The following is a 13,797-nucleotide window of genomic DNA, read 5'->3' on the forward strand; positions in this document are numbered from 1 at the left end:
CATGGGGGATGCGAATCCGCCGGCGTCGTTTTGATCAAATCTAACTTTATTCCATCTAGTTGGCGTGGGGTTTGCCGTACACGTATACAGCTAGCAATTCGGTTTTTCGAACCCCATTCGTTACTTGGGACAGCTGTAAGACACATCAATTTGATAAAATAATCTACAACAATCTATAGAAAAAAATAATATGCCTTCGGTAAATCCCTTTTTTGAATATGTAGCTAAATTCCGTAGGGAGCATCGAGAGCTAAGAGATCAACGCGTTATCGCAAAAAGAGCTAGCGATTCATGGTATTCCCTAACTACACAGGAGAAAAATATCTACCGCGAACAGGTACGCATTCATTTTTTAATTGAAAATTCATATTATGGAGATTATTAATTTGTATCATTTCAGGCGCGCGATGAACAAAATCGGCGTCGGAGAGTGGCAGTACAGGTACGCATTCATTTTTTAATTGAAAATTCATATTATGGAGATTATTAATTTGTATCATTTCAGGCGCGCGATGAACAAAATCGGCGTCGGAGAGTGGCAGTAATGCCAGCGATGCCGTGCCAACAATGCCGTTATTACAAATTGGCATTTTCTGCACTGCTTTTGTTTGGTGTTGTTTTGGTTTGGTTTGTCTTTTAAGTGAACAAAATAATCAGTTTTTTGTCAGAACAGTTACCATAGTTGAAGTTATCCCCACAAAATATGCGAAAAATTACCCAAAAATTAATTTCCATAAATCTTTAAAAAATGATAGGGATCGTTATTCGTTTAGGGCTGAACACTTTTATTGTCGGTTGATTAAAACCTAAAATCTGAACTAATCTTGACAGAATTATAGACATCTTGATCTTTAAAGGTGAGAAGTTGTCCTTACTTAGATGTATTTATTGCAATAAAAATGATTTAATTTTAGGAATTTGATTTCAAGCTTCCTAATACCGATGGCGGCTGAAGAGGAGAGGCGGTTAGGAACCGCTCAACAGGTATCTGGGTATCTGATGGTCGGAGTAGACACCGGCAAAGCGGATCACCCAACCGATACCGTCGTAGTTGACGGTCTTGTGGAAGCGGACGAGCACCTGGCTGCGCTGGCTCTTGTAGTACTTTGGATTGTCCTCGCCACAGAAGCGTCTCATTTCGCGCTCTTCGCCGGTTCCGTCCTGCTCCAGGATTTGCAGGTAGTCCGTGTGACAGGTGGTCTTGGAGCCCAGATTGAAGACTAAACGAGGAACGGATAATTATTAAATGCCATCGTTGTACAATTGGTTCCAACTCACCTTCAAATGTAAGGAATACAACGTTGTTGCTCGGCACGCGGACGATCCACTGACACTCGGAGTTATTGCGCACATTGTTCGGATAGAAGGGATTGGAGAAGATGCCCTCAGTGTTGTAGAACTGACCACCGCAACCAGGACCCTTCTCCACCGGACTGGCCAGATAGGTGAGATCCAGCGAGGTCAAGAACGAGCCAGTCTTCATCTGCAGCCGCAGTTCATTTGCATTGCTGAACAGACTCTTGCCCATGTCCACAAAGGAGCAGACGCGCTGCAGCGATCGATTCGTCCTGTCGAACACCTCCAAATTCTCCATTTCGCAGTCATAGGTGCCGAATATCAACTCGGTGTAGTACAAACTTAAGGTGTAATTAGGTGGTGCCCGGATAATGATGTTGCAATCGGCCGACTGTGATAAATGCACTCTGCCCTGCAGTCCATCGTAGTGGCGCTCTCGGTTGGAGTTCAGGGCGACCTGCAACTGGAATCCGCCACGCTGCTCCAACCACTTTGACCGGAACTTCAGATACACCTCGCTGGACTGGCCATAATAGATGTCCGGCTTCACATTGCCGCAGTACACATGCTCCGTGGCAAAGCCGAGACCGTTCTGTCTGGAGGTCTGGCCATTGAATACCAGATCGGTACCCAATCCCTGCTCCAACAGTGGTGCATCCTGGATAGGGGAAAATATGAGATAATTTAAATTAAAGATACAAATTAAACAAGACTTGTTCAATTCACCTCACTATTGTAGATTTTCAAATAGTCATCCACGCAGCTACCATTTTGATTCGGTCCGTGGAGATCAAAGTTGATGAACTGCACCCTCAGCAGGGAATCGCCCTTAATTTTCCAGAAGCACGACACTCCATTGGGGTAATTGCCACCTGGCGTCCTTGCCGGAGAATTAATGGTGACCTCCGGTGTGCCATCCGCACTCAACGTAATCTCTGAACTGCCGCATAGTCGGGGAATAGCATTGATGGTCACCTGGAAACCCGTATCCGTCACCTCATTATCGGTGACAAAGCGCATGTAGAGCGTATGCCTGGTGGATCTCAAAGTGGGCGGTTGATTCTGGCCACAAAAACGCCCGATGATGTCGGCAAAGGTTCCGCCACCATCGCGCAACTCCACATAATCACTGCGGCATCCGTCCGAGTCTTGGACATGGAAATTACTAAACTCCACGCTTATCTGCTGATCAGGATTCACCCGAAATACTATTTGGCAGTCCAAATCGTTTTGATAACCGCCAGCGTTGTTGAATTTGCTATAGACATAACGCGATGATCCGTTCAGCGAGATCTTCTCATCGCAATTTGGCATTACGCGCACCAAGGCACGGAATCCCCTCGAAGGATCCCGGTCATCCGAGAAGCTGTGTATGATGCCCCGCTCTTGGGGAATACTGATCAGTGGCAGATCCTCGTTAATGCGACCGCAGAAGCGTCCCCACCTGTATCGCTCGTCCGGGATGGATCCGGAGAATACCTCGACGCCATCGTAGGCACAATTGCTATTCGCCTCAAAGTCGATGAATAGGAACTTAATGTTGAACTTGTAACCCGCCGGGGCGGTTAGATTCCAATAGCAATCACTGCCAGGTGGCAGGGTATTATCCGTATGCTGTATGGGTGATTCCACCATTGATGTTCGCGTGATAATTCCACCGCAAAGGCGGCTGGTATAGAGCAATGTGAATCCGCGACCGGAGTAACTGCCATCCGTTCGGAGCAGTAGATTAACGTATTCCTTGCCCCGATACTCGTGGTTATGCTTTACGCCGCACAGAATGGTACTTTGCGGATCCTTGCCCTTGTCCTTTGTGGTCACTGTGAGATTGTCGTAGAGGCAAACCGATATGGGCGCCTGTTCCAGATCGAAATTGACAAAGCTGACCAGGACTCCGGCCATCGAAGGATTCCTGGGCACTATCGTCCAGTTGCATTGCAAATACTTCTCATAGCCGTTCGGATAGCCCGGACTGGCCAGCTCTTGTTCATTGCTGTCGGCGTACAGCAGGCCACCGCAATTCCTCTCGAACTTGGCCAAGAAACCATCGGCCACCACATCGCCATCGGAGCGGAAGATAAGCCGGAGATACGGTGAAGTAGTGTTTATCATCTCCGGCGCAACACGGCCGCAAATCCTCTGAAGGTCGGTCCAATTGCCAGTGGTCTCGTTGCGCTGCTGGACGAGCAGGTAATCCTTGGTGCAACCGGGGCTGTCCTCGATGTAAAAGCGTCCTTGGAATGTTAGACCGATGTGGTAGCCCATTGCCGCCTCGACCTCCCAGATGCACTCCACATTGTTTTTGTACTGCTCCGAGAAGTCGATGGCCCTATAGGGATAAACCAACTTGCCACCGCATCCAGATCCATACTTGATGGACACATTGAAGGTGGCATTGGCTGAGAAATTATCGGAGTGGTATTCCAGGAAAAGACCTCGCTCCACCACCATGTTTACGGCAGTGGCCTGATTGCAAAACAGTCCCAACGATGGTGAGTTCTGATCGGGTCCATTGTACACCTAAATCAAAAGCAATGTATTATATATGCATATCGTGTCCAAAAAGATACCTTACCTTAAGATAGTGATGCAGACATGGGGCTGCCGGAGATTGTGTGGACGGGCTCGGTGCTGGCAGGTTGACGTTATATACCGACACCTCCAGCTGGATGTCCTGGGGCACCAGGACCTCGTCCTCGCCACTGGCATCCGTATAGGGTCCAATGGCCCAGGCACAGTCAATGGGTCCTGCTGCCGACTCCATTTCCAACGGCTGGTGCACTGTTGTATTATCACCCGGCTCCAGGATAAAGACTCCGCCGCACCACTGTGTGCTATAGCTCAGGACGAGGTTGGTCAGTGCGTTGCGGGCTGATGCCGAGACGACCAATTGAATGGGGAAAGGCACCCGGATGGAGGGCTGGGGCTTGCCAGGAGCGGGGGACTGGTAATCGCAGAGAATGCGCTGCATGAGCTGCTCCTCCTGCTCCAAGCGGTTAAACTTAAGCGGAGAGAGCAATGCGCACAGATGTGTATTCCCCATCATCACGGAGGTGGTGTTGTACTCCTTTACCTGAAAAAGGATCAAAATTCATTTGTTTATCCCTCAAATGAACAGTTCATTTGCGATGAATAACCTACCCGAATCAGGACGGTACTATTGGACGGTGGGACGACTTTATAGCTGCAGTGAAGCGGACTGCTAATATTAAGCCGCTGGAACTGGATATCCGCGACCTCATTCATTAGCAGCGTGAATCGCGGGCAGCTACTGGAGCCATAGGAACTAAACCGCAGCTTGATTCCATGATTCTGAAAAATGGGCAGTAGAAAGGCATCGATGCCCATTGTATTGTCTGAGGAAAGCACCTCCGCAGGGGGATCGACGTTGTAGCGACCCAGGATGGACTGCATTTTGAAATCGTTGGCCACGGTAAGGCGACCCCGGAAGCCAATCCTTCCTCTGAGCTCCACATTCGTGCCGGTGTTAAAGTCGAGAATCTCCAGACGCACCCTCCTGCCCTTGGGCACTTCCACGTGCCACACGCAGTGCATGGGATGGGGTACTCCTAAGGGATAACCGGGTGTTTGAAGAACTCCCACGGACGCGTAGATGGTCTCGCCGCATCGGGAGCCCAGAGAGGTGTACTTAAAACGGAAGCCCTGATTCTCCGCCGGAATGCCATCCAGGAAGCGATATCGAAACACGATCTTGTTCGTCTCACTTATCAGGTGTTTGTCTTCCTCACCGCAGAGCATTAGGGTGTCCACGATATTCTCCTCACCGTCCAATCCAAAGGCATCCATCTCCTCGAGCATCAAGTGATTTCGCTGCGAGCAGCTACCGTTCCGCAGCGTGGGTATCTGCAGATATTCGCTAGTCAGATCAATGGTGCTGCCCTTCTCCAGTTCGATGGTGTACACACACTCCTGCAGCTGCTTGCCTTCCTCGTGAATCATAAGGAGGTCCCTCGACGGCGAGGCTATCATGCCCTCCGGACTATGGAAGGAGCCACCGCATCGGGCCACACTCAAACTGGCAGAGAAGCCCATATGTGGCTCCGAGACATCGGTGAAGTAGCGAATCCTCAGCTGGTTACCGGTGGAGTAGATCGTATTCGGCTTACGATTGCCACAATAGCGACCAATCTCCGGTCTTAGCTCCGTACTGCCATCGTTGACCAAAACAAATTCCCGTTGGCACTCCTCAGGCTCCCCGGTGGCGTCCAACAGATCGAATCCGCCTTGAAAGTGGAGCATTATGCGGTGTTCTGGTGGGGCTTCAACGATCCAAATGCACTCGGAATGGGGATGCGGAAGATGTGGGTAATACGGTGAGCTAATGAACTGCTCCTTTCCGGAGGTGGACAATTGGATACGGCCGGAGTGGGTGTAACGCAGTTCCTCGAAGCGGAAGGACAACTGGAAGCGCGGTGGACTCGCAAAGTGGAACTTTATATAGGCCTTATTCGAGGTGGTGTTCAGGACTTCGTGCACGACATCCTCACAGTACTTGCCATGGCCCAAGAAGGGCGAATCTTCATCGTTTCCATTGCGGAGTAGAAGATAATTTCGGCAATCACTTGACCCGGTGGCCACGTTGTTCTGCAACTGGAAGTCGGGAAAATCGATCTTGATCCTACGGCCCTGGCGCACTTTTATGGTCCACACACAATCCTGGTTTGGCCGCGGAATGACCTTCATGATCTCCGTAATGTTAACCAGACCCTTAGAGGCAGTAATTTCCGAACCGCAAGCCGTGCGCACAATGCCATTGAATCCCGTCTTATTCACACTTGGATCCGTCACGAATTCCACCCTAAGATAGGGCGTTCCGTGGAAGACTCGGTCACTAGACTCCGTGGGCAGGGAGCACAGTGTTCTTAGCTCCGACCAGTTCTGGAGATCGCTCCCACTAAAAATCTTAACATAGTCCGCAATGCAATCTTCGCTAAATACCTCCAGATCGATTTGGGACAGTGTGAGGACGGCATGCATGGCCGGATTCGAGGGCACCAAAGTCCAGAAGCAATTGAGATCCTGCTCGTAGCCATTGGGATAGCCAGGCGAATGAAATCCGATCACCGATCGGTCGATTGTAATCAACTGGTTGCCACACTGGCGTGTCCGCTCCTCCGCCGTACGATTCGAACGTAGCGCCTCCTTGGATAATCGATTCCAATTTAACTTGAAAGGACCTCGACTGCTCGTTAAGTAAACCACATTCGTGCTGGAGATGATGGTTTTGTCGGGATCTGTCACCTCGATACGAGCTCCAATGTCTGAATAGCCGTCGTAGAAATTTAAATGCGGTTGGTCCAGATCCCTCAGATAGGACAGGGATATCGCCACCACGTACTCCTTGTCCACCGTAATGCGCCAGCTGTACGGCACCGGATCCTGGAACTTGCTCGGAAAGTGTGGCGATTCAATAGTGCCTTCAGTGCCATTCAGCTCGTTATGGTGCTCTATGTAAGGAGGACTTTTAATTAAATGAAAACCCTAAAAATGAGGATATACACTTACCGTAGTTATAGGAGGCCATAAATCCCTCGCCCACATTGTCGTCGTCACTCTTGAACTTCATCCAGATGGCACCGCGCGAGTGAATCACGCCGGGCACTTCATTGCCACAGTAAACGCCGAGCATTTCTCCCCTCTCCGATTCCTCGCGCACCTCCAGATAATCCCGATTGCAGCCCTCCGACTTCTCCAAGTCCATCGACTCCAGCGTGAGACTGAGGGAGTTACCCATGCTGGCTTCCAGGAACCACACGCACTCAATGTTTGGCGGATACGAGGCGGGGTAATAGGGCGTAGTGAATTTGCCGGACAGAGCATTGTAAACACTGCCACAGGACGTGTCCATGGTCATGTAGTGTCCTTGGAACTCCTCCACCAGCTGGAGCGGCACACTAACGGTCAGAGCCTGGCCGTTGGAGATCAAGGCCGGCGGATGCGAGCGACAGAACTTGAGACGCGGTGTTCCCTGCGGCTCCGTACCCTCGTAGATCTTAACGCCCACATTGAGGCAATCGCCCTCCGTGGGATATTGCTGGTTGGCATCCTCGCGCAGCTTCACATGGGTGGGGGTGAAGATGATGCGCTTGTTGGGCTCTACGGCTTGGAATACCCATAAGCAGCTCTCGTTTCGCGCCGCCTGCCTGGACATTTGGATGTAATCAAACATTGTTTCATCGACGATTATCTGGGGAATAGAAAATTGAGAATTTATAACATGATCTTTGGATGTTTGGAGGTGCCGGAGTGTTTCACCGTTTGGCCACAGGACTCGTGGAAGTGCAGCCGGAAGCCCTTTTTCGAGACGGAATCATCGCTGATGAATCGCACCACAGCCATATTGGATGAGGAAGAAAGCAGTTTGTCATCTTCCGCCTCGTCGCCGCAGATCTTGAACAGCTTTTCACCCTCCGAATCGTCCTCCGCCAGATCGTAGGCCTCCAGATAATCCCAGTTGCAGTCGTAGCCCGACTCAAGATTAAGATCCTCCATCTCGAAAACGATCTGGTGGTGCTGGGAGACCTCCACCTGCCACTCGCAGCGACTGTGAGCTGGATAATTGAGCGGATAATTTGGCGATTCGATCACCCCGTTTCTCGCCGTCAGTTTGCCACCACAAGCTGTGGATAGAAAGGTTAATAATCACTCAAAAAGGTGCACAAGAGTATGCAACACTTTATTTTCAGCCTCTAATTTCAGCAGAGAGGTTAATTTCAGTTCGTGCTCTGCTGCATTTACATGTGATCTCGAAGCTTAAGTGATAACTTACAGGTATTTTTATGAAATATATATTACTCACTTGCTTTCACAGTTCTATAGGTGGCCTCAAAACCGAGTCCATTGTGCGAATTGTCCGAGATGAAACGCACGTGCAGCCTGTGACCAGAACTGGTGATCACCAATTTGGTCGTGGAACCGCAATGTCGTTCGTGGACTGCCACCGAATTCTTATGGTTGGAAACCTGAAAAACATTTGATTAGTATTTCAAATTTTGAGAACCCCATGTGGAGGAAACCCCAAGCTCACCGTCAGCGCATCCTTGGTGCAATTGGGACTCTCCTCGAGATCTATGTTGTTGATCGTAAGCTCGACGGCGCTATTCTGCTCGACGGTGATCAGCCAGTAGCACTCCAGGTTGTTGGGATACATTTTCGGATAATTGGGCGATTGAAAGGATCCGGACGCGCCGCGCAGCTCCTCCATGCAGCCATCGATGCGATAGTCCAGCTGGAAGTTCACATTGCTGGCATTGTGGACGACGGTCAGCACTTCGCCGCTGATGTTCACCGCTTGTGGGGTGACTATTTCCTGGACATTCCTGCCGTCCACAATGTACAATCCGCCGGGTATGGTGGCAGTCGGGACGTGCTGCTCGTGCCTCGCCAAATGCGAGACTTCCAGTTGAACGCGATTGCCCTTGGGCGCACGAATGGTCCAGCTACAATTGATGGGTATGGTCTCCCAGAATGGTTCCATGTAGTTCAGACTCTCAATGGTTCCCGTCGTGGCCGTCAGGTTTCGAATGCAATTCGCCTTGTAGGATATTCGAAAGCCGCGGAATGTGTTGGACGTATCAGAATCAAAGACAATGGTGCCCTTATTATTATCCAGCTGAATGCGCGGATTTTGCAGATCTTCGTCCGTGCAGAGTACTTTGTCGGGGTTCTGATTGGGCAGCCTAATGCCCGAGTAGATCTTCACGCTGTCGTAGTAGCAATTGCCCAACCCCTCCAGTTCCATGTCCTCGATGAGGAGTGAAATACCCGACCCGGGATGCAAGTTAATTCGCCACTCACAGTGCGCCATGTTGGGATAGGAGTTCGGGTATCTGGGCGACGAAATGGCGCCCATATTCGAAAGCAGGCTTCCGCCGCATCCGAAGGCAAAGATTCGCCAGCGCAGCCGGAATCCACGACCATTGATCGCCGAATCCGTATGAAGGATCACCCTCATCTCGTGGCTAAAACCTGGTATCCGAGCGGGTATATCCCGTCCGCAGAAGCGTCCGATCAGTGGGGAATCAGTGTCGCCTCCATTCCTCACTTCCAGATAATCGCCTGAGCAGTTCGGCGACTGTTCCAGGTCAAAGTTCTCCAGCTGAATCTCCAGCAGGTGACCAATCGTACCGGTCAGATGCCAATCGCAGTCCAAGCCGGCCGAGTAGTTGGCCGGATATTCCGGTGAAGTTAGCTCACCACTGGACGCATGGATGTGACCACCGCACTGGGCTCGATCCTCGAAGGTGTAGGTTAAATCAAAGCCTCCTTCCGATTCGCTGTAGTCCGACACGAACTTGAGGACCAGCTGACGCGAGTGGCTGATCAGATCCTCCGGCACTCTTAAACCACAGTATTTGGCCATCGGCTTGCTCTTCTCGTCGTTGACCTGGGCACCCAGGCTATCATAGATCTCTAAATAGTCATAGCCGCAGTCCACTGAACTCTCCAAACTGAAGCTGTTCCAGTGGAGGCGGATGGCCTTGTTCGCCGGCGCCATTATCACCCAGTAACAGGTGGCTTCGCCGGCATAGGAGTCGCCTTCCACCGGCAGATGGATGTGATCGCCGGAACGGGTGTGGACACCACCGCACTTATCGTTTCCGGTGGCCAGGGCTCGATACTCGAACTTGAAGCCACGCCCTATGCTGTCTATATTCGTGGTCAGGTGAAGCTTCAGGTAGTTGGTTTCGCTGACAAAGTTCTCATCCGGCTGATTCTTGTCGCAATAGGGTCCCAGGATCTGGCGGTTTAGTCCATCGTTGATCTGTGCAGGAAAAGAAATGGAAGTTACAATAAAGGTAATATGGAATAGGTAGGTATGCGTTCGTTTCGGAACTCACTCTCAAGCTGGTGGTCAGACATTCGTTGTCGTCATAATTGAACTGGTGCGTGGTCAACTGAAAGTCGATCCTCTTCAGACTGATCACCGTGTTGGTGGCCGTACTAATCGTATAGGTGCAGACACGATCCGAACTTGTAAGATTGGGATAACCGGGTGAGGTAATAATTCCCTGCTCACTGTCCAGTTTATAATCGCAGGCCATCCGGTAGTTCAACTGGAAGCTGCCGGCCCGGGCATAAAACTTAATCTTCAGCCGATTGAATTGCGAAGTGAAGGTAGGAGGATTTAAACGCGCCGCGTCAGATCCGCAGATCTTCTCCTGCAGAATGCTACTACCCTCGTCTGTGATATCTAGCACCTCCAGGCAGTCAAGTGCATCCAGCTCCAGACTCACAAACTGAATGACAACCTGCTCGCCCACGGCCAAATGGATTTCGTATTCGCAGGAGACACCTCCTGGTTCGTCATTGGCTGTGGATGATTCAGAAATGATGCCCTCCTGGGCGGTGTAGACACCACCGCAGCCGGGCACACGCTCCTCCACGGAATAGTGCAGCTGGAAGCCAGTATCGCTGCCCTCGGCATCCGAATGGAAGTGGATCTCAGCCAGATGGGTGGGCAAAAGCAGCGGTGCTGGCGCTCCGGTGGTGCAATATTTGGCCAGCTCACGTCCGGAAATGCTGTCCTTGATCTGAAAGAAGTAAGGTAATTAAGGATTAGCAAGGGAGAAACCCCTATAAATTGCAGGTAAACTCACCAGGACATAATCAAAATTGCAATTTGCGTGCTGCTCCAGTTGCAAACTGAAGAAGGTCAGCTTGATGCGTTTGGTGGTGGGCGCCACTAGTTGCCATCGACAGTCCCGATTCTTGGGATAATTTCCGGGCGATCCCGGCGACGCGAGTGTGCCATGTGTCTCGAAATTCAATTGACCGCCGCACTGCGGCTGCATCGAGTTCCACGTGAGATCGAATCCCTCTTTGGCCGTCGAGTTATCGGATCGGAACCATAGATAGAGTTGATTGCCGGAGGATACGATATTCCCGCCATGTGGTAAATGGTTACCACAATAGCGTCCAATGATCTGGGCAGCCGCCGAACGGCCATCGTTGATCTGCAGCCAATCGAAGCGGCATTCCGTGGAATCCTCCACATCGAAGCTGTTGAACGTGACATTTACCACCAGCGATTCGTTGGTGCGAATCACCCAAGCGCACTGGGCATTGTGCTCGTATCCAGTGCCCTCCGGCGGATACCTAAGCCTGCCACTCTGGGCACTCAGCATTCCATTGCAGCTGCTGAAGCGCGTCTCGCAAAGTCGACCACGGTAGCCCGGTAGACACTGGCAGACGAATAGATCCCCACTGGTGGTGGAACGGCAACGTCCTCCATTCTTGCAGGGATGCTGATCGCACGGACTCGGCTGTGGCTCACAGATGGGCGGACGGAAGCCAATTGGACACAGGCAGGTGTAGTTCGAGGGTCCGGCGTCCAGGCAAATGCCATCATTCTAATAGAGCATTCAAAATGTGGGTTATAATGAGATCTTAAGAGAATACCTAGAAAGCAACTTACCAGGCAGGGATTTCCCAGGCAGTTTGTGGTCGTGCCATTGACACAGCCATTCGGACCGTATCCCGTTCCCACCATTCCCATTGGACATCTGCAGGATGTGGTGCCGGAGATCAAAAAGCAGCTGGCCGTCGGATAGCAGGGATTGTTGCCCGCCGGACAAGTTCTTGGCGTCTGTCCAGCTGGGATGTCAAAGTCCTGGGGGCTTCTCTCGCACTTTCGCCCATCGCCGGTCCAGCCAACGGGACACTCGCCGCAATGATACGAGCCATAGGTATTTATGCAATCTACTTTGGGACTAAGACTGCATCCACCGTTGTTCGTCTGGCATTCGTCCAAGTCACGGCAGCTGACTCCATTCCCGGTCAAGCCGGCGGGACAGGGAGCACAGGTGAAGCTGCCCGGCAGATTAATGCAGCTGGTGGAGCAGGGCTTGTGGGCGGCCGAATCGCTGCACTCGTCCACATCCTCGCCACAAATGGGAGTCAGGCCATTGGACTTCCAACCCGGTTCGCAGATGCAACGATAGCCAGCATCGTCTGCACTGGGCACACAAGATCCATGGCCACACAGCTCCCAGGTACTGGACTGCGAGCAATCCGCCTTGCGCTGGGTGCAGTGCATCCCATGCCAACCCGGCTGGCACAGGCAACTGTACGTGCCGAACTGATTCTGACATTGTCCTCCATTCTGGCAACCCAGATCGGTGCCCTCGTACAGTGCGCACTCGTTGACGTCCAGCTCGCACTTGGTGCCCTGCATTATATATTAAATATTAAAGCAATATAAATATAAATTAAAAAAAAAATTAAGAATTCATATCCATTTACAGTTTTCAAGTCGGTAATCTTTTTCTAAAGAATTCTCGTTATTTATTATAATATAAGGTTATTTGCAATAGTCATCGTAATAGTCAGCTTAGTAATCTCATTCCGTGGTATATAGAATTTGTTCTGTTACCACCTTAGACGCCCATAAATACTCCCCTTTTTACTGGACTATCATGAGGATTCGATTGCTTTATATTCGTGTATACCCACCTCGAATGCCGATCGACACTGGCAACGGAATCCGGTGTAGGTGTTGTAGCAGGTGCCTCCATTCTCGCAGGGTCCACTTGCACAGCTGTTCGCCTCCAACTGGGTCTTCATCCGGTCCACCCGGTTCTCCACCGCTCTGAGTCGCGTCTGAAAACGCCGCATCAGAGCCATCGATCCCCGGGTCCTGTCCCAAAGGAAAAATAAAAAACCAACCTCATACATATTACATGAAATATATATAGTTATTAAGCTTTTACTTATTGTTATTTTTGACCTATACGATTTAGGATACATAAGGATAAGCACATTAGGGTGCATCCCCATTTTCGATGATCCCACTTCCATAGTTGCACAGATCGGAATAGGTTATACCTCTGGTAATGCTCACCTGTTTTGCTGCACTCGCAGCATTGCACTCAAGCCATTCGCTCCAAAGGCGCGCCTATTGAAATCAGCCAGCTGATCCGCCAGCTCGCGTGCATCCACGAAATCATCATCCTTGCCACCGGAACGCTTCTTGGAGCCACCGGTGGCCAGCAAGAGCTCCATAACATCCAACTCCTCGTTGATGGTAAGCCGCGAATTTCCGCTCAGTCGAAAGCTAATATTGCGATTTGCACCGGATTCAAAAATCAAATTGCCATCTTTGCTTATAATTTTTGGCCTAGAAGCAGTTGTGATATTAGCCAGTATACACTATATTCCATCGAGTCGAGTCCTTACGAGTTGACAAAACCCTCGGCAAAGGGCCAAGTATCTGTGATGATCGCAAGGAGTGTCCAACACAACAAGAGTCTGCTCCTCGCAGCTCCTCCCATTTTGTCACTTTTTTTTTAGAAAGGAGCACTTCCACTGAACATTAAAAACACCAGAAAAAAAAATAAGATCCGTTCCGCTGGATATTCGATGACCAACTGTGCTGCTCCCGTCGATCTTTACGTTCCAGATCAACTCACCATGGAGCGCGGGGGCGTTTTCGGGAAAACGCCCATCAAACCCATTCGTAACCATCATCAAATAGATAAG

The 13,797-nt window shown here is 50.6% G+C and overlaps 2 protein-coding genes across 2 annotated transcripts; one reads left to right on the forward strand and one right to left on the reverse strand.

The window, feature by feature from the left end:
* The first annotated feature begins 8 nt into the window (after positions 1-8).
* On the forward strand, positions 9-767 carry LOC27206640. Its single transcript, XM_039298012.2, has 3 exons — positions 9-337; positions 401-442; positions 506-767. The coding sequence occupies exons 1-3, from the start codon at positions 191-193 to the stop codon at positions 638-640; spliced, it is 324 nt and encodes a 107-aa protein (XP_039153946.1). The 5' UTR covers positions 9-190; the 3' UTR covers positions 641-767.
* LOC6725549 (cubilin homolog) lies at positions 765-13,711 on the reverse strand. The gene is made up of 15 exons (XM_039298002.2): positions 13,495-13,711; positions 13,160-13,435; positions 12,772-12,955; positions 11,735-12,487; positions 10,917-11,669; positions 10,158-10,850; positions 8,345-10,081; positions 8,117-8,279; positions 7,573-7,937; positions 6,823-7,504; positions 4,438-6,764; positions 3,872-4,369; positions 2,023-3,816; positions 1,279-1,954; positions 765-1,220 (listed from the first exon to the last, which is right to left on the reverse strand). Exons 1-15 carry the CDS (start codon positions 13,587-13,589, stop codon positions 967-969), a joined length of 11,250 nt encoding a protein of 3,749 aa, XP_039153936.1. The 5' UTR covers positions 13,590-13,711; the 3' UTR covers positions 765-966.
* Positions 13,712-13,797: the final 86 nt, after the last annotated feature.

Source organism: Drosophila simulans, chromosome X, assembly GCF_016746395.2.
Source record: "Drosophila simulans strain w501 chromosome X, Prin_Dsim_3.1, whole genome shotgun sequence".
Lineage (NCBI taxonomy): Eukaryota > Metazoa > Arthropoda > Insecta > Diptera > Drosophilidae > Drosophila > Drosophila simulans.